We start from the raw sequence: 21,906 nt of genomic DNA, 5'->3' as shown, positions 1-21,906 counted from the left end.
CAACAGATAATAATGGAGGGGTATAGGACATTGTCAAACTTGGCAAATGATAACATACCGCCAATAGCAGGCTGTTGCTTAATGAGTCTGTGGGAAACTCTCCCAATTTTGGCACCAGATGTTAGTGAGGAGGACTTTGTAGAGTTGACTGGACAGGGTGTATCATTGCCATTTCCAGTGCCTAGGTCATTGCCAGGTGGTCCATCTGGTAGTATTCCTTTTTGACTTCTGCCATTATCTGCCATTGGTACAACTGAGTGACTTATAAGGCAGAGGGCAGTTAAAAGTCAACCACATTATTTGGGTCTCGAATCACAAGTAGGCTAGACCAAGGAAGGAAAGCAGGTTTCCAACCCTAAAGGAAATTAGTGAACCAGGTGGGTTTTTAATGACAATCCAGCAGTTTCACGGTCACCATTGCTGAGACTGGCTTTTAACTCCAGATTTATCAATTAACTGAATTAAAATTTCACCAGCTACTGTTTGTATTTGTTGTGTGCTTTTCTATTTTTGTACTTACCATATCCAAATCTGTGTCAAGCTCCTCAGTTTGGAATGGGGAAAGCCATAGTGTCTTTAGTTGGTCGTCCACAACATCTGCTAACACATATGCAGTCCTAGAATAAAAACCAAAATGTTTTTTTCTGTCCTGACGACAAACTAATGAACAAATCTTTTAATGTTTTAAAGTTCAAAGAATGTTCCTTTCTCAGAATATAAAAATACTCAAGTATTAAAAGGTAAAGTTGCCATAGTCCCAGATGACCATAGGCAGTAACTGGAAAGTATTATTTTAAATATGACTCGCAAGATCAGTTATACTACATAGTTTGGTATCTTAATGACTCCACTACAAATTATTCCATTTGTTTAATATAATTCAGATGCAAAGTCACCTGAATTTTAATGAAGCAAGTACTGAGAGATCGTCAGCACAAAGCAAAGTTTAAAATGATTATGCATCACTTGCGAGCATTTTATAAAAACATAGAAACTAGGAGCCAGAATAGGCCATCTGGCCCTTTGAGCCTGCTCTGTCATTCAATATGATCATGGCTGATCCTCGATCTCGATGCCATATTTCCACTTTCTCCCCATACCCCTTGATGCATTAAAATCTAAAAAAAAATCTCTTTCTTGAATACATTCAGTGACTTGGCTTCCACAGCCTTCTGTCGTAGAGAATTCCACAGGTTCACTACCCTTGAAGTGAAGGAATCCTTCCTCATCTCAGTCCAGTTCTAGATTCCCATCCAGGGAAAAACAGCCTCCCTGCGACTAGTCTGTCCAGCTCTGTTAGAATTTGATACATTTCAATCAGGTCTCCTCTCATCTTTCTAAACTCTGGTTTAGAAAACCCACAGGCCCAGTCAAACCAATCTCTCCTCACAGGACAGTCCCGCCAACCCTGATGTCAGCCTAATGAACATCCGCTGCAAGTATATCCGGGAGACCAAAACTGCATGCAATACTCCAGGTGTGGGGTCTCACCAAGGTGCTGTATTACTGCTGTAAGACATTCTCATTTCTGAACTCAAATCCTCTTGTAATGAAGACCAATATAACATTTGCCTTTCTAATTGTTTGCTGCACCTGTCTCTCCACTTTCATTGACTGGTGTACAAGGATCACTTTGCACATCCACAATTCCCTATATATCACCATTAAATAATACTCTTGCTTTCTGTTTTTCACACCAAAGTGTACAACTGCACTTTTAACCGCAAGGTATTGTATCTGCCATGTGTTTGCCCACTCACTCAACTTGTCTAAATCACCTTAAAACAACAGAACCATAGAATCCCTAAAGTGCAGAAAGAAGCCATTCGGCCCATCGAGTCTGCACCAACTCTCCAAAAGAACATCCCATCCACCCCCTTCCCTCTGCCTTTTCTCTGTAACCCCTCATATTGTACCATGGCTAACCGAACTAACCTACACATCTTTGGACACTAAGGGGAAATTTAGCATGGTCAGTCAAACTAACCTGCACATCTTTGGACTGTGAGAGAAAACCCATACAAACACAGGGAGAACGTGCAAACTCCACACAGTCACCCAAGGCCAGAATTGAACTCAGGTCCCTGGCGCTGTGAGGCAGCAGTGCTAACCATTGCACCACCATGCCGCCCCTTGAAGCCCCCTTGCAATCACCTCAACTCTGCTCAGTTTTGTGTCGTCAGCAAGCTGAGAAATGTTACATTTGGTTCCTTCATCCCGGTCATTTATGTATATTGTGAACAGCTGGAGCCCAAGCACAGATCCCTGCGGTACCTCACTAGTCACTGCCTGCCACTCGGAAAAAGACCCAACTATTCTCACTCTCTGTTTCCTTTCTGTTAACCAATTCTCGATCCATGCTAATACATTACCCCTTTCCCGTATACTTTAATTTTACCCACTAATCTTTTATAAGAGACCTTATCAAAAACCTTCTGAAAGTCCAAATACACCACATCCATCATAATTATCAACAGGACGTATTGTTGAACAGTCTAACATTGTTATAAAATCAGAACTTTGAGGTCATGGCTGTGGAAAATATTTGTAATGTTTGTTTTGTATCTTATAACTAGGTTTCAAAATGGTGTCAGCTTTACAAAATGGGTCCAATTGCTCATCTTAAGCCACCACCTTCCCAGCAAGAAGGAATCTTTTCTTTAAACAATGCAAGATTTTTTGGCAAATCATGGTGGCCCTCTTCAAAGAGATCAACTGAATCTGCAAAAGTTGATAGTTTCAAAGCTATAGGTTCAGTACCTGTTGTTAAACTGGATTGGAAGAGACTCGGAGACAGGAAGGACAGGCTCTACATCCTGCGCAGTGGCCGGCAATACATCTGGAGATGTTTCCAACATCTGTCTCACTCCAACAACATTTTCTAGTAAAGAGTCAAAACTATCATCCTCTTTACACAGTTCCTGTGCCAAAAAGGAAATTTCTTTTTACAAATCTGCCATATTACCACATACACTTGTAAGAACAGGAGAACAGTTGCAAAATCTTTTAAAATCCAGACTAATTTATTCACAAAATATAGGATAAGAATTTTGGAATCATTTTTGTTGTAAATATTCACCATAAACAATTAAAATATTCTAGACTGTAATGCCATGCTCATTTTTGTCAATATTATCTCAACTATCCTCAAGTCTATCAGGTTAAAAAAAATCAGTTGAAATGTTTTAATTCCCAAACATACATTCAGTTTTGGGCTCGATGCTAATCAAAACTGACAGGGTAACATGGAGGTGCAAACTGTAAATAGCTTCACGCTAAGGGATTCATAAGAATATAATGGCATTTCAGCCAGCACTGAAGTCAGGATAATATTGGACTCAATGCATTTTCACATCACCCAATGTCAACCTCAATCTACAATTTTTGAATAATGCAGGAATTGGAAATTTGCATGCAATGGCTAGAAGTTTATAATGGATATAAATCTGGGGAAAGCAAGGTAAAATGTATGAAAGGCTGTGGTTCACCTATGACAAGTCTCACTCAAATAAATGGTCTGCCTTTCCTTTACAGTCAGAGTTGTACAGTGCAGAAAAGGCCTTTCAGCCCATCGAGTCTACGCCAACAATAACTACCATTAAAGTCATGCTAATCACATTTTCCAGTACTTGTCCCATATCCTTCGTGTTATGATATTTCAAGTGCTCATCCAAATTAAAAGTTGTATGGTTTCCAGCCTCCACAACCTTCCCAGGCAGATTCCCACCCACTATGAGTGAAAAGTTTTTTTTCGCAAAACCACATCTGAATCTCCTGCCTCTCACCCGAAAACTATGCCCCCTCATGATTGACCCCTCAACCAAGGGGAACAGCTGTTTCCCATTCACCCTATCCAAACCCTTCATAATCTTATACACCTCAATCATGTCCCCCCTCAGCCTTCTCTGCTCTAAAGTAAACAATCCAAGCCTATCCAGTTTCTCCTGGCTCAAATGCTCCATCCCAGGCAACATCTTGGTGAATCTCCTCTGTATTACCTCTACTGCAATCACCTCCTTCCTATAATGAGGTGACCAGAACTGCACAGAGTACTCCATCTGTGGCCTAACCAATGTTCTGTACAGCTCCAACATAACCTGCCTGCTCTTATATTCTATACCACAAATGATAAAGGCAAGTATCCCATATCCTTCTTTACTACCCTATTCACCTGCTCTGCTGCCTTCAGGGATCTGTGAATAAGTACCCAAAGATCTATCTGTTCCTCTGAGCTTCCCTTTTGTCCTGCAATTCATTAAATGCTCCGTTATCCTGTTACTTCTTCCACAGTCCATCACTTCACACTTATCAGAGTTAAGTACCATCTCCACTGCTCTGCCCATCTGACCAATCACTTATATTTTACTGTATCCTTTGACCTTCTCCTTCACTATTAACCACGCTACCAATCTTGGTGTCATCTGCAAACCTACTCATCATTCCACCCCCCCCCCCCTCCACCCCCCCATATTCTCATCTATATAATTTATGAATATAACAAACAATAAGGGACCCAGCACTGATCCTTGTGATACACCCCTGGATATGGCCTCCAATCACTCAACCAGCCTTCTACCACCACCCTTAATGTATTACCAAGCTTGTTTCAAATCCATCTCATCAAGTTTCCCTGAATTCCATGAATTTCAACCTTCTCAATCAGTCTCCCATGTGGGACCTTGTCAAAAACTTTCTAAAATCACCTTTCCGAAAAATTCTATCAAATTTGTTAAGTATGACCTCCCTCTGACAAAGCCATGGTGGCTAGAGTGTTTCTTCCAAAGGAAATGCCAAGTCAGGTTAATGAAAAGTTAGACCATATGGGAGAGAACTCCAAACAGCAGCAGCAAAATACTTATTTTTCTAAATAAGCAAATGCCCAAATTGACAAATGAACTTGTAATTAATAAAATCTAAGAATCATCATCGGATAGTATCTCTAAAGATTATTAGAAGAGCTTTAGTGTTCTGGCCCACAAGTGCATCTGCCAGACCGTTCTGTTAATTGGGATCCTCCATAGAATTGAAGAAGTGAACTCATCAGGTGACTTGTATATTCAGGGCACTGAATTAAGTGGGAACAATTTTTTAAAAAATTTAAAATTCTTTATCAGGATCTAGCACATTTTGCAAAATTCATGTTCTGTTGCAGGATATGTTCTGATTGTAACATCAAGTAAAAAACATACTGGCAGCCTACAAATTGCTATCCATAAAATCAAAGATTAAAGAACAAAGAACAATACAGCACAGGATCAGGCCCTTCGGCCCTCCAAGCCTGCACCGATCATGTGTTCCTAACTAGACCATCCGTTTGTATCCCTCTATTCCCAGTCTGTTCATGTGGCTATCTAGATAAGTCTTAAATGATCCTAGCGTGTCTGCCTCAACCACCTTGCTTGGTGGTGCATTCCAGGCCCCCACCACCCTCTGTGTAAAATATGTCCCCTGCATATCTGTATTGAACCTTGCCCCCCTTATCTTGAACTTGTGACCCCTTGTGTTTGTCATTTCTGACCTGGGAAAAAGATCTATTCATTTAACAATTCCTACATTCCTCTCATGATGTCACAGTGGAATGTCAAAAGCTAAGGCAAGTGGCGCCAAATTCTCACAATAAATGTTCACACAGCGATTCATAATGTATTATATAACCAATTGAAAAATGTTAATATAGGGAAGCTTCACTGTTTAAAAAAAATGGTATTTTTTGAAAAGTGTAAACGAAAATGACTAAATCATTATGAACCACCCTGCTGTATCTCTGTTGTAAAAATGCATACCGTTACAATTTTATCCAGGTCAAACAGCAAATGATCATTCGCAGATTCCTTCCACTTTAATAGCTGTTTCACTTCTGCAGCACTGAGTGCTGATGAGCGGGGAGTCTGGAGCCCATCTACTTCCATAGGAGCACCATCGTCTCCACAACTGGCCTGCGGAACAATAAATTATTACACACAATAATCTTTCAATCTGAAGAATCAAAAATTGATTTGATAAGCTAGTATACTAAATATAATGAAGATAAAATACTAAACCTATCAAGAACAATGATAACATTCAGTTTTTTTAAAACAATGTTTTCCAATCATTCAACCCTTTCTTCCAGATTACATGACTCCAATATTGCAAACAATATGTATTTTTAAAGCACTAACAACATAAAACTTGGATACTTTCAAAGTTTATTTATTAGTCACAAGTAAGGCAATGAAGTTACTGTGAAATTCCCCTTGTCGCCACAGTTCGGGTCAATACACCTAACCAGCTCATCTTTCAGAATGTGGGAGGAAACCGGAGCATCCGGAGGAACACCCACGCAGACATGGGGAGAACGTGTAAACTCCACACAGACAGTGACCCAAGCCGGGAATCGAACCCAGGTCCCTGGCGCTGTGAAGCAGCAGTGCTAACCACGGTGCTACCGTGCCGCCCATATACTGCAAAAATACTGCATACTGGATACTGCAAAAGCAAATGGTATTTGTTGGACAGATCAGGTGCTTTCATTTCCCTAAATCAATTAACCAAAGTTGGCTTTGATTCTGGTATAGAATACTAATGGTAGTATGCAAGTAAATGGCAAAACTTCTCAAATTCTGAAATCACTGATATTGTCCCTGGTCAATCTCTTGCAACACTTAGTTGATTAGCTCATTTGTCTGGAAACATATGACAATTGTGGGAGCTGTGCAGACAAAAATATGTCTTCTTCTGCACATGGTGCAAGTGTTAAATGAGTTCCACATATGCTTGAACATTTCTAATGAAATTATTTTCTTTGTTGTACTGTTATATTTTATCACAATTACATTTAATTCATTAAGTAGAACACAGCAAGTGAAGGTCATTGTCAAGCCAAATGTCTTGTATTTTACAAAGGCCAGATCACTTGCAAAAATACAACTTCTGAATTGCAAGAAACAAAATTTCCTTAAAAAACTGATGAATAAACTGAAAGAGATTAGTTCTATAAGAATTGAAGACTATTACAATCTGTTAAAGGATGCAAAATCTGTACATTTGTACAGATATAACATGAATAAACTATGCAATATTGCCAAGACAATTTTTGAAACGCTTAACTAAATGGTTAAAAATAGTAGAGAAAACCTTCCTAATAATTGGACCAGATACAGAAGTCATTTGTTAGGCATTTTTTGAATAACTAGCCTTAGACTGGTTGTACAACCTGTACAACCAGTCTAAGGCTAGTTTTTTGTACAACAAAAAAACAATCTTTTGTTCAAGTCATGGTAAGTAGCATCATCGTCAAAACCACAAGAGGTTTTGTTTAGATTGCACTTTCCAATTAAAGGTTTAATTTTCTTATACAATGTGAAAGCACAGGAGAGGTGAGCATTGCATTTCATTTGAGTTTCTTAATTTCCCCACTCTACTGGTTTAGAATTTAGTTGTCATTTCAAGTCAAAGACAACAACAGATCACTGCCACCTGTCAAAGTACAAAATAAACACCAGTCATATTTCTTAAATATGCTCAATGTTAACTTAATTGTGGTAATGCTTTTGAGATTTGGGGATTGTGATAAGGGGCTGGGGGGGTGGGGAGTAATAGGTTGAGAATAGACAGTGTGAGCCAAGAGAACTACAGTAGTATAAAAGATGGAAGCCAATTGATATGACTTGATTTTGAAAATACAAAATAGCCTGTGCATTTAAAAAATATATATTTGAACATGAAACAACTGAACTGTCTTTCCTGGAGTAAACTTTCATTATAGGTTCTTGCAACACGATGAATGTCGATGCTCAGCACCTGACACAAAACCATTGCTGGATACAAGCAAAACGGTTGTTATTGACCAACTTAGCAAATAAAAAAAATAAACTACTCCACTTTGACGTAGATTTTACTTTGCGTAAATACAGGGAAGTAAATTATACAGTGAAACTGAAAAAATGTTATTAAAACTGCAATCAAAAAACTGACAAGTGGTTTCTTCACTGGCAAGATCCATAATGTCCATTAATTTCAAGATCACTCACACTGCAATGTCTCTCTGTTGCAGCACAAGAAAATCATTTTTATGCACCATTAACTAGCCTTACAGAGCTTTATATGAAACAAATACTCCTATCTCATTCTATTTTCAAAGTGCTTGTGAGAAATTGCACTCGAACTATACAGCAATCTGCCCATCCAAACAAGTGAGGCAGGCACAAAAATTCACACATGTATCTCACCTAATCAAGGGCTTTATTTATTCATTTAGCGAATGCAAAGTCCTAAGCCAAACAGTTTCATCCAGTCCTGCTATGTTGAATGCGGATATACCTCTGCTGAGTCTGTGGATTGGACATATTTCTATGATATGGTGCATAGTTTGCTCTCTCTCACAGGTACGGGGGGGGGGGGGGGGGGTGCTGGCCCTACCAGCAGACCAAATTCCAAAGTAGGCTTAATGAGTCCACACAAGGAACCTTAGTCAAAGTCCCAAAGCCAATTAGGGGTTAAACGCCATTTCCTAAAAGGTTTTAATTTGTATCTTTGGCAAATCTTTGTGCTCATCAAGATGAGACATGTTAGCCGAGTCGAGTGAATGGAATACTTTTTTACTTTTGGCACCACGTCAGCAATAAACATTCACAGGTTAGATAAGCAGCAATGCTTCTTTTATTCTCCTTGAACAATGTGTTTTATTTACCTCAAGCCCAAGAATCGCATCCCAATTCCAAATTGTAAATAACAATATTAGAAGGTAGATTCATAAACTCTAAATCATATGCAATATTAATTATAAGTTTCTCAATCAAATTATATTTTCCAGTTATTTCCATTAATTTTTTTGACCCGACACCAGATTGAAATGGAATAATACTTCTAAGAGAGAGTTTCACTGCGTTTCACTTTGGAACCAATTCAGACCTACATATCTGATTTACAATTTTAGCATCGGAACACTGCTGAAACAGTTTTGTGTTAATGCTAAAGTCATAATGTTAACGCAAATCAAAATTGCACACAAAGAAAAACAAAGAGAAAGAAACAAGACACAGAGGAACCCACATAGAGAACATTGCTCTGCACACAGTCACCCAAAGCTGAAATCAAATCTGGATCCTTGGTGCTCTGAGGCTGCAGTGATAATGTTTTTTCGAAAGGAACTCTTCAAAATGCAGCTAATGAAAATACAACAAAACTTACTCCAACTTATAAATCAAAGAAAGGGTTTAATAAAGGAACATCATTACTCCAAATGTGCCTCACCCTGGGCCACTCCAAGCTCCCACAATTCTACATAGTTCCTTATTTATAGTGAATCAGCTGGTCAGCTGGCTTTTACATCACTCTGTAATTGGTTCCATGTTTTACTGAGTCAGTTGACCCTTACATCTTGTTCCCAGTGGTCACATTACATCCAATACAAAGTTGTCACTGGTTACATTCTAACACTATGTCACCTTCAGCCTGTTAACAGGAAGAAAGGTGCAGTCAATGCCTAGGAAGCAAAGTTCATGACAGGGACCAAAGACAATGGTTCCAATCTTCCCAATATTTAATTGGAGAAAATTTATCTTCATCAGTGCTGGACATCAGGGAAGCAGTCTGACAATTTAGAGACAGTGGAAGAGATCAAGTGATGGCGACGTAAAACTGGGAGTCATCAGTGTGCACTGAAGATCATGTTGTTAAGGTGCAGTATGTAAATAGGAAGGTGCAAACAAATCCATGTGGGGCTCGAGGGGTAACAGTGCAGGAGTGAGAAGAGGCGTCATTGCAAGTGGTTTTCTGGCTACAGTGAGGTCATAAATAATGGAACCAAATGAGTACATTCCCACCCAGCTGGATGATACAGGAGACACATTGGAAGAGGATAGCGTGGTGAACCATGTCCAAGGCTGCAGACAGGTCAAGAAGGATGGGGAGAGATAGCTTACCATTGTCACAGTAACATAGGACATCAATTGTGACTTTGATTCAATCAGTTGTGGTACCATGTCAGGACAAAAACCTATTTGCAGGGATTCAAATTTGGAGTTCAGGGAGAGATGCAATAATTTTGGAAGCAACAGCATATTTAAGGATTTGAGTGGAAAGTAAAGTTAGGGATGGGGCAAGAGCTGAGGAATGGGGCAATAGCTTGGAAGAAAAAGGGGTTTTGTGAAGAGAAGGGTGATGACCAATATTCCAGCCAAGCTGCATGCCTAGAGTCACACAGCTACCCAGAAGTTACCACATAGGCCATTTTATATCAAGTATGCAGGGCTGTGAAAAAAAGTTAAATGTAATCTGCTCTGAAATCAACATGCAGCTCACAACGAAGAAAAACAGGTATATTGATGATGTCAGCAGGTTTGACGGAGAGGGGACAGACCTGATGAGAGAGAAATGTTAACAATAAGCTAACATGAATGCCACGAAGAGAAGTTGGGGGAGTCAGCAGTTTCGGGGAAATTGTATCAAGGGAGGGAATTGTGTAGTGGTATAGTCACTGGACTAGGAATCAAAAGACCCAGGTTCAAATTCCACCACAGTAGATGATAAAAATTGAATTCAATCAAAATCTAGAAATAAAAGTCTTATAATGACCATGAAACTATTGTCAATTGTCTTAAAAACACATCTGGTATAATGTCCTTTTGAGAAGGAAATGTGCCGCCTTCACCCAGTCTGGCCTGCATGTGACTCCAGACCCACAGCAATGAGGTCGATACCCAAATTCCCTCTGAAATGCCCTAGCAAGTCACTCAGTTGTATCAAACCACTACAAAGTCAATAAAAAGGAATGAACCGGATCACTGACCATCAATCTAGAAATGACAACGGCAAATCCAACGCTATCGACCCTGCAAGGTTGAGAGAGCTATCTGACAGACTTGTTTAGCAACAGCCTGACAGCCAAAATCATGGAATCATACCTTACAGATAACGTCCCAAACACCAACATACGATCCCAGCAGATGTAGCGGAAAAGTGGTGTACAGTGGGGAGGAAGTTGCCCTACTTGTCCACAACATCGACTCTGCACCCCATGAAGTCTCATGGCATCAGGGCAAACAAGAACAAGGACAAACCTCCTGGTGATTACCACTATCTGTCCCCCCCTCAGCTGATGAATCAGTACTCTTCCATGTTTTAAACCACCTGGAGGAAGCACTGAGAGTGACTAGGGCACAGACTGTACTCTGGATGGGATCTTCAATGTCCAGTTCGGCAGCAACACGACCACAGATTGAGCTGGCCAAGTCTAAAAGTCATGATGTGGAGATGCCGGCGTTGGACTGGGGTAAACACAGTAAGAAGTCTCACAACGCCAGGTTAAAGTCCAACAGGTTTATTTGGTAGCAAAAGCCACTAGCTTTCGGAGCGCTGTCCCTTCATCAGGTAAGTGGGAGTTCTGTTCACAAACAGGGCATAGAAAGACACAAACTCAATTTACAAAATAATGGTTGGAATGCGAGTCTTTACAGGTAATCAAGTCTTAAAGGTATAGACAATGTGAGGGGAGAAAGCGTTAAGCACAGGTTAAAGAGGTGTGTATTGCCTCCAGACAGGACAGTTAGTGAGATTTTGCAAGCCCAGGCAAGTCATGGGGGTTACAGATAGTGTGACATGAACCCAAGATCCCGGTGCAGGCCGTCCTCATGTGTGCGGAACTTGGCTATCAGTCTCTGCTCAGCGACTCTGCGTTGTCGTGTGTCGTGAAGGCCGCCTTGGAGAACGTTTACCCGAAGATCAGAGGCCGAATGCCTGTGACCGCTGAAGTGTTCCCCAACAGGGAGAGAACACTCTTGCCTGGTGATTGTTGAGCGGTGTTCATTCATCCGTTGTCGTAGCGTCTGCATGGTCTCCCCAATGTACCCTGCCTCGGGACATCCTTTCCTGCAGCGTATCAGGTAGACAACATTGGCCGAGTTGCAAGAGTATGCACCGTGTGGATGGTGTTCTCATGTGAGATGATGGCATCCGTGTCGATGGTCCGGCACGTCTTGCAGAGGTTGCTGTGGCAGGGTTGCTGTGGTGTCATGGTCACTGTTCTCCTGAAGGCTGGGTAGTTTGCTGCGGACAATGGTCTGTTTGAGGTTGTGCGGTTGTTTGAAGGCAAGAAGTGGGAGTGTGAAGATGGCCTTGGCGAGATGTTCTTCTTCATCAATGACATGTTGAAGGCTTCGGAGAAGATGTCGTAGCTTCTCCGCTCCAGGAAAGTACTGGACGACGAAGGGTACTCTGTCCGCCGTGTCCCATGTTTGTCTTCTGAGGAAAACAGGTACACGGTACATACTCTTGCAACTCGGTCAACGTTGTCTGCCTGGAAAGAATGTCCCGAGGCATGGTACATTGGGGAGGCCATGCGGACGCTACAATTGATGAATGAACACCGCTCGACAATCACCAGGCAAGAGTGTTCTCTTCCTGTTGGGGAACACTTCAGCGGTCACGGGCATTCGGCCTCTGATCTTCGGATAAGCGTTCTCCAAGACGGCCTTCATGACAGACGACAGCGCAGAGTCGCTGAGCAGAGACTGATAGCCAAGTTCCGCACACATGAGGACGGCCTGAACCGGGATCTTGAATTCATGTCACACTATCTGTAACCCCCACGACTTGCCTGGGCTTGCAAAATCTCACTAACTGTCCTGGCTGGAGACAATACACATCTCTTTAACCTGTGCTTAACGCTCTCTCCACACACATGGTCTGTACCTTTAAGACTTGATTACCTGTAAACACTCGCATTCCAACCATTATTTTGTAAATTGAGTTTGTGTCTTTACATGCCCTGTTTGTGAACAGAACTCCCACTTACCTGACGAAGGGGCAGCGCTCCGAAAGCTAGTGACTTTAACCTGGTGTTGTGAGACTTTTTACCAAGTCTAAAAGGACATAGCTGTTAGGCTAGATCTGTAGCAGGTGGTGAAGGAACCAAAAAGAGGAAACAATATACTGGACCTCTACTCACTAAACTGCCTGTAGCAGATGACAGTAGATGGTAGGGATGACTGCTGCACAGTCCTTCTGGAGACAATGGGTGGGATTTGACGGCCTCGAGACCGGAAATTCCCGCCAGAGGTCAATGGACATTTCCGTTGTCCGCCCAGGATTCTGTGGCAGGCAAGGCGGTAGAATTCCAGCGAAAGTCTCATCTTCACATTGCAGAATACCTCCATTGTGTAATGCGATACTACTAGCGTGCCAAATGGAACAGACTTCTAACAGATCTAGTGACACAAAATTGTGCAACCACGAGACGCAGCAGCAGAATTGTACTCAACTGCAATCCATAACCTCATGGCCCAGCTGGAATGTCCTCACTATGTTAGGGGTTGTGAGTTTAAAATAAAAATATGTGGTTTGCACTTGTAGATTCAAAATAACAACAACAGATTTATTGTAGGAGATGTTGCCTGTAGAGTAGAAAATCACACTAAAGCAGGAGCCTGTGAAGTGCCCCAATGATATCACCATCAAATGTGAACGGCTCTTAAAGCAACCATGCAGGCACTTAAATATATAAGATCCCTCCCCCCTTTATTTATGTGGTCATGACAACAAATTACTATGTTTTACATAGGATCCATAATCCTCTGGACACTACTATGCACCATTAATCATTATACACAGTCAATAAGAAAGCTGATCAGGACGATGTCTATTCCTCTTCGGTTGTATGCAACATTCTGGAATATGGCTGTCCTTGACCCTAGAAGTATGATTTGTAACTTCAGTGGGCACTTCTCTTGAAACTAATGCTGCAGCATTCTCACTTGGTATAGTAGCAAAGACACAATCATCTGGTAACTCAGATAAAACTAAGTCTTCTGTAGTGGTAAAAGGTAAGATAAAGGTGCCTTAGTCTCAGATTACCATAAACTGCTCTCCCCTTTGAGGGAAAGAGCTGACTGGTAGTGATTTAACCTGAAGACTACGATACCTCAGGCTAGGGGCAAGGTTGAGAAAGTGGGCCTTCATGACTAACCTCAGCCAGTACGGAAATTGAACCCTCCACGCTGTTGGCAGCGCTCTTCATCTTGAAACAGCCATCCAGCCAAATGAGTTAAACCAATCCCTGTGGCAGTATTCACGACACTAGGGACTAAAGAAGTTGGTACTTATGGAGATGATTTGGAGAAATAATTTTGCGATGACAACTGGTCAGCCAAACTAGTTCATCTTTCGTTTGAACTGTGTAAGGAATTGGACCAGTTTTTGCTAAAACTATAGCTGGGACCCATTTCTCACTTGTAGCACAATTACGCACTAATATTCGACCCCCTTGTTGAAATAGGCGTTGTTTTGCCTCACTTCTGGTCTAGCAATTTGAATTTGTTGTTGACGGTCTATTATCTCTGAAGTTTCTGGAGTTAATTACAAATCAAATATAGATCTCCATTTTCTCTTAAAGAGTAGTAATGCAGGTGAACTTTGGTAAGTCACACGAGTAGTGTTTCTATGAGATGCCAAAAAACTATTCACAGGACATGAAAACAAACCTTGCTCTCCCAAAGTTTTTAAAGAATGTTTCAAGGATTGTACGAATCTTTTAGCTAATCCACTGGTTGATGGATGATAAGGTGCAGATTTTATGTGCTGAATAACATATACTTTGAGATAATCCTCAAACTAGCATGAAACAAATCATGAACAATTATCGCTACCAAGCTGTTCCATTTTGCCAAATCTTGCAAAAATACTGCCAAGTTTTTCAGTGGTTTGTTCAGTTCTAGTAGATCTCATGATAATAACTTCTGGCCACTTTGGCGAAGAACACGTAACCCTCAAATGGACCAGAAAAATCTACACGTAATCATTGCCATTGCATTTTCGGCCAATCTCAAGGGTCTTCTTTACTGTTGTAAAGACGACAACATTAGTGTTTTTCTTATTCATGCACAGAATTGACGCTGTCCCACCTTTTCTTCAATCTGTGCACCAAAAATAACTATGTGCTAATTCCTTCACCCAGATTATACACAGATGCCCTTCATTTAGTTGTTCAAGAACTCTTGCACACAAACTAGAAGGAATGATAACTCAGATTCCCCACAACAGACACCCACCTTGGACGGTCAGCTCAAGCTTTTTTGATACATATGGTTTAAAATCAGAAGAGTATGATACGTTCCAGCTATCGTTCCTTTCAATACCATATGCATCACCTTCCCCATCATAGGATAATTTCTGGTGTGTCTCTGAACTTGAGAAACTATCACAGGTAAATGATCAACTAGCGAAGAATAAAGAATATCAAAACTAGTTGATGGCACCTGCTCAATAGTAAAAGTAAGCGTAATAATGCATCAGCATTAGGGCATGGTACTCAGACTAGCAGCAATCAACAGTATATAATTATACAGCCCAAAAATAGGGTCGATGCTCAGTCAATAATGTGAAATGACAACCATACAAATAATAATGAAACCTTTGTATGATAAAAATGAAACTCAATGCTTTCACCTTCCACTTGATTCTTTTGGTGGCATCTGAACCATCCTGTAATGATCAGTGACTTTGGAGAGTAATGTTTTTCAAGGATTTTTGTCATGTCATTGTGTGTTTTGGTTCCTGGCTTTGCTGGATAAACCAAGTTCCGGAGAAAACTGAAGGTTTTACTTCCTACTGTACTCAGAAAAGCTGGTACAAGCAACTCGTTTGCAATTCTATTCGCTTGTATCAGGTACTGAAAACACTCTGCATAGGAACTCCACGATTTATTTTCTTTAGGGCTCCTAATTGACACACTGTTTCTCTTACAGGCACTAGTGACTTGAGACTACTCAGTATATATTTTTTGTCTCCAAGTACTCCCCTTTTTACCCTGGAGACCATTGACTTGATGTAATTTTTTTTCAAGTGCCCCAGGTGTACAACAAAGCATCCCTTCTTTTCAAATATGCCAGATACTGCCTGGAATCTCACCCTTCTCTGATCGGACAAAAACCCTCTTTTAAAACTTCACAGAGAACTTCCACCCTTTTTCAACTGCGTAGTGAGTCTCCCACTCTGCTGCTACACACTGCAGCACGTGTGCAGACCCTGCAACTTAAGAGTCTACCCGATTTGCTTTTTCCGTTAAGTGACACAATATTTTCCCCTTTTTTTTCTTACTTGGTCTTCGTTCACTGGCACTTCAGTCTTTAATCCTGTTGTTGATTTTCCCCATATTTCTAATATTCAAAGCCCGAGGACGCACAATGTTTTTTTCTAGATAGTCTCGATAAAACACAATCCCGACTCATTGACAAATTTCTTTTTGTAATGTCCTCACTATGTTAGGGGTTGTGTGTTTTAAAAAAAAGATGTGGTGTGCACACGTACATTCAAAATAATAACAACAGATTTATTGTAGGAGTTGTTGCCTGCAAAGTGTAGAAACTGAAGCTAAAGCAGGAGCCTGTGAAACACACTAATGACATCACCATCAAATTATGTGACCAGCTCTGAAAGCAATCATGCAATCTCTTAAATATATAAGACCAGCATACCCCCAACTCTACCATTACCATCAAGTCCTGGTTCAATGTAGCATTCAGGAGGACATGTCACAGCAACACCAGGCATACCTAAAAATTAGGTGTCGACCTGCTAAAGCTACAACACAGGAGTACTTGCATGCCAAACAGCATAAGCAGCAAGTAATAGAAAGAGCTAAGCAATTCAACAACCAACGGATCAGATCTAAGCTCTGCAGTCCTGCCACTTCCAGTCATGAATAGTGGCGGACAATTAAACAACTCACTGGAGGAAGTGGCTCCACAAATATCCCCATCCTCAATGATGGAGCAGCCCAGCGCACGAATGCAAAAGGTCAGGCTGAAGTATTCACAACAGCAGCCATAAGTGCCAAGTGGATTATCCATCTCAGCCTCCTCTTCACAGATTCGATTCATGCCATGTGATATCAAGAAATGACTGATGCACTGGATACTGCAAAGGCAATAGGCCCTGACAACATTCCCACAATAATACTGAAGACTTGTGCTCCAGAACTTGCCACACCCCTAGCCAAGCTGTTCCAGTACAGCTACAACCCTGCTATCTACTCGGCAATGTGGAAAATTGCCCAGCTAAGTCCCGTACACAAGAAACAGGACAAATCTGCTCACTGACACTCAGTTTTAGTGTTGCCAGAGTCATTCAGCTCTGACCTCATTATAGCCTTGGTTCAAACATGGACAAAAGAGCTGAATTCCAAAGGTGAGGTGACAGTGACTGCTCTTGACATCAAGGCAGCATTTGATTGAGTGTGCCATCATGGAGCCCTAGCAAAACAGAAGTCAATGGGAATCAGGGGGAAAACCCTCCGCTGGTTAGAGTCACGCCTGGCATAAAGGAAGATGGTTGTGGTGGTTGAAGATCAATTATTTCAGTTCCAGGACATCACTACAGGAGTTCCTCAGAGTAGTGTCCTCAGCCCAACCACATTCAGCTGCTTCATCAGTGACTTTGACTCCTTCATAAGGTCACAAGTGGGGGGGCATTTGCTGATGATTGCACAATGTTCAGCACCATTCGCGACTCCTCAGATGCTGAAGCAGTCCATGTTCAAATGTAGCAAGGCCTGGACAATATACAGGCTCCGGCTGACAAGTGGCAAGTAACATTCACGCAATACAAGTGCCAAGCAATGATCATCTCTAACAAGAGGGAATCTAACCATCATCCCTTGACATTCAATGGCATTACCATTGCTGACTAAACCACTATCAACATCCTTTGGGGGGGAGGGGGGGTGGTGGAAGAGATATTACAGCTGACTAGAAACTTAACTGGACCAGCCATATAAATACTGTGACTACAAGTATTGGTCAGACGCTCAGAATCCTGTGGCAATTGACCCACCTCCTGACTCCCCAAAACTTTTCCACCATCGACGAGCACAAGTCAGGAATGTGATGGAATATTCTCCACTTGCCTGGGTAAGTGCAGCTCCAAAAACACTCAGGAAGCTTGACACCATCCAGGACAAGGTAGCCTGCTGATTGGCATCCATTCTGTAAACATTCACTCCCTCCACCAACAACAAGTCCAGCAGTTTGTACCTACTACAAGATGCTCTGTAGAAACTCACAAGGTTCCTTCGACAGCACCAAATCCACAGCTGCTATCATCTAGAAGGACAAGGGCAGTAAATGCAAGGGAACATCACCAGGTGGAAGTTCTTCTCCAAGTCACTCACCATCCTGATTTGAAAAAATATCACCGTTCACTGTCACTCGGTCAAAATCCTGGAACTCCCTCCTTAACAGTGCTGTGGGTGTACCTGAACCATAGGGACAGCAGTGATTCAAGGCGGCAGCTCCTCATCACCTTCTTGAGGGCAATTCAAGATGGGCAATAAATGATGGCCTACCCAGCGAAGCCCACATCCCACATGCATGACAAGGCAGGACAGAAACCAGAGAAAGATTCCAAAGTCATACGTTCTGCCTAACATAATATGAATCAACACCCACTGATTTTTGCTTCTGAAATATCATCTATCAGTAATTCTGACACAACACAAAAACACAAAGATTAGGAGATGTAAGCCATTTGGCCCCAAACCTGCTCTGCCATTCAATGAGATGATGGCTGATTTGATTGTGACCTCAACTCCACTTTCCTGTCTGTCACAAAACCCATGGCTCTCACAGATTAACTTTTGTTCAAGACTTAACACGTAAAAAATTTAAAGAATGTCAAAAATCCAAAATCATTGAGGTTTTGAAGACTTCCTAATTTTCGAAGTTTACTTTACCAAACACTGCACAAAAAATGGTGAGTATTATAACAATTAATAAAGGCACGTGTCACTAAATGCATAAATGTTGCAAATAAAGATGTTTTTAAAACTGATGAATTAGTAAAACAAAACACATTGACACTTACCAAATTATCCGTGTTTATGATCTGTCGCAAAAAATCTAATAACGAGGAAGCCAGCTCAGCCATTTCTTTGTTGAAATTATGAACCACACGTTTTAGCAGACAATGGAGGGCATTATTGTTTTGTCTCAGAGCACTATTCAGAGAAAAAAATACAGACTAACTCCATATACAAAATCAAATATTCTCAGAATTCATCATTTCACATTCCAAATCAACTTAAAGACATAATGAAAATCATGACTTTTGAGTACAATTTGAAACATAACCTTTTGTTGCAGTCAGCCACTTTATTTATGGTAGATGTTTGACAAACTGCAAATCAATGCCTTTTGGGGCGCTGGGGATATGAGAAAGCTCTGGCTGGTAGAAATAAGGAAAATCCCAAGATTTAAATAGGCACCAAGAGATGTAGACTGCGCAGATGTACAGGTCATTAAAGATTGGAGCACATGAGAGAAGAAAGGCTATCGTAAAAGGACAGACTTGGTTTTGTACCAAGAGACACAGAATGTTGAAGCAGGAACCTAACATTGAACTAGAATAAAACCTCAGTTGGGCTGAATTTTATGTCTTTGGTAAAGTTTCAGGAAATTTGGCATAGGAATTATAGAAAGGAATGAATCTGCTTTTTACATGATGCTTTTTTGGGATTTCCCCAAGAGCTTCAAGGCCAGTGAACAAAGCATAGTCATTAATTTTACGGTCAATTTTCACACAGCAAGATCCGGCAAACAAAATTGAGATAAAATAACTTAGGAATCTGTTTTTGGTGGTACTGATAGAGGGAGGAACATAGAATAGGAGCAGCTCCCTTCAGGCCTTCTGTCATTCATGAGAGCACGGCTGATCTGTAACTCAACTTTATTTATCTCAGCCAACGTTTTGAATCAGCATGATCTTTCAGATGAAGGGTCTATTCTCTCTACACAGATGCCGTCAGACCTGCTGAGATTTTCCAGTAATTTTTGTTTTGGTTTCAGATTCCAGCATCCGCAGTAATTTGCTTTTATCTATTTATCCCAGATGAATCCATAGCTTTTGCATCCCTTAATTAGGGACAAAGTTGAAAATTTGAATGGAAAGTTGAGCCCGGGCACTGCATAACTTAAACCCAAGTGCAAGTATATGTAAAAGATGATCAAGCACAGTGGTTAGCACTGCTGCCTCACAGTGCCAGGGACCCGGGTTCGATTCCCAGCTTGGGTCACTGTCTGTGTGGAGTTTGCACATTCTGCCCATGTCTGCGTGGGTTTCCTCCGGGTGCTCCAGTTTCCTCCCACAATCCAAAGATGTGTGGGTTAGGTGGATTGGCCATGCTAAATTGCCCCTTAGTGTCAGGGTGACTAGCTAGGATAATGCATGGAGTTATGGGGATAGGACCTGGTTGGGATTGTGGTCGGTGCAGACTCGATGGGCCAAATGGCCTCCTTGTGCATTAACGGATTCTATGATTCTAAATGCATTAAAACAAACTGCAGCAAACAAAACAGTCTGTCATAATTTCAAATCAAGCTGATTTGTCTGTGCATTCTGCTCTAACATTTTTCCTTCCTTCAAAGGATTAAACTGGGTCATGGATAATAAAAACAGAAATGCTGGAAATAATTAGCAGGTCTGGCAGCATCTGTGGAAAGAAACAGAGCTTACGTTTCAGGCCGTGACCTTACATCAGAACTGGGAAAAGTTAGAAATGTAATAGCTTTCATGGAGGTGAAATGGGGAAAGGTGGAAATAATAACAAAAGAGAGGGTCTATGATCGGGCAAAAGATGGGAGACATTAAGTAATAAAAAAGTTGATGGGATTAGCCAAAGGCAATGTAGTGGGACAAGTAAATAAAGAGAAGATGGGTCCAGAGGATAGTTAAATTGCAGAATAATAATCAGCTGCGAAAGAAAAGCAAAAATGAGAAAAACAAGGTTAAGACCGAAACCTTTAAAGAAAAAGAAACAAAATGGTAGGGAGGGTGAGATGGCAAAGATTATGGCCCGAAGATGTTGAACTTGATGTTGAGTCCTGCTGAGGCTGTAAAGTGTCTAATTGAAGGATGAGATGCTGTTCCTCCAGTTGTGCTAAGCTTCATTGGAACACTGCAGTAGACTGTGGAGAGATATGTCAGCATGAGAGCAATGCAGAGAACTAAAATGGCCAGCCACTGGAAGCTCAGGGTCATGCTTATTAACTGAGTGGAGGTGATCTGCAAAGCGGTCAACCAACATGGAAGAGGCGGACCCAGAACAAGATAAGGTAATAACATAACAGTGCTCTGAAGTAACATAGGCCTTGCTGGTAATCTGGCAGAAGTGAGAGCCCTAGGCTTTAAGAGTTGAAGAAACTGGTAGCAGAATGTCCTCTTGTGGATAAGTTCCAAGGTAATGCACCTCACTGCTTCTGAATCTTTGGAAGAAAATAGTTGATTTTAGAGAAAATTCAAGATTTTGTAATCAAGTGAAAATTGTGCATCTCGAAGGAAGTGGAACCAAGTTCAATTCCATTCATCCACTCTGTATTCATCCGTATTAAGAACAAAAATCCACACCTTGAGTTAGTGGAAGCATTGTCAGCCTGTCAATCAACAGGCTGTGTTAAAGCCCCACTCCTGAGACTTAATTACATAATCCAGGCTGTGTAATACAATATGATAAACAGAGCTAAAGGTTAGCACTGGAAGCTGGGATTTATTTGCCATTCAAATATCAGAGTTGAAGAAGTGAAATAACAGGGCATACGAATTTGCTGGTTGAAACAAAAAAAGCAGAGCATTATGAGCTTTGGTGATACAAGTTACACTCCCCTCTGACAAAGGTCACGAATTATGGAGGATTTTGGATGGGCTCTGATGAGTGTGTCTACAAGGTGGGCGGCATGGTGGCACAGTGGTTAGCATGGCTGCCTCACAGCACCAGGAATCCAGATTCGATTCCAGCCTTGGGTGACTGTGTGGAGTTTGCATGTTTTCCCCATGTCTGCATGGGTTTTCTCCCACAGTCCAAAGAAGTGCAGATTAGGTGAATTGGCCATGCTAAATTGCCCTTGAATGTCCAAGGGTGTGTAGATTAGGGGGATTAGC

At 41.3% G+C, this 21,906-nt stretch overlaps 1 protein-coding gene across 2 annotated transcripts in view; it reads right to left on the bottom strand.

Annotated features, from left to right (window-relative positions):
- Positions 1–21,906, bottom strand: part of virma (vir like m6A methyltransferase associated) — a 110,256-nt gene that overhangs the window by 19,143 nt on the left and 69,207 nt on the right. For both annotated transcript variants that reach the window (XM_078215973.1, XM_078215974.1), the window contains exons 17-20: positions 18,838–18,970; positions 5,784–5,936; positions 2,761–2,921; positions 521–617 (exon numbers count right to left, since the gene is read on the bottom strand). In XM_078215973.1, coding sequence (XP_078072099.1) covers positions 521–617; positions 2,761–2,921; positions 5,784–5,936; positions 18,838–18,970 — 544 coding nt within the window. The remainder of the gene's footprint in view (positions 1–520; positions 618–2,760; positions 2,922–5,783; positions 5,937–18,837; positions 18,971–21,906) is intronic.

Source organism: Mustelus asterias, chromosome 7 (genome assembly GCF_964213995.1).
Source record: "Mustelus asterias chromosome 7, sMusAst1.hap1.1, whole genome shotgun sequence".
Classification (NCBI taxonomy): domain Eukaryota; kingdom Metazoa; phylum Chordata; class Chondrichthyes; order Carcharhiniformes; family Triakidae; genus Mustelus; species Mustelus asterias.
This window is presented reverse-complemented; position numbering and strand designations above follow the sequence as displayed.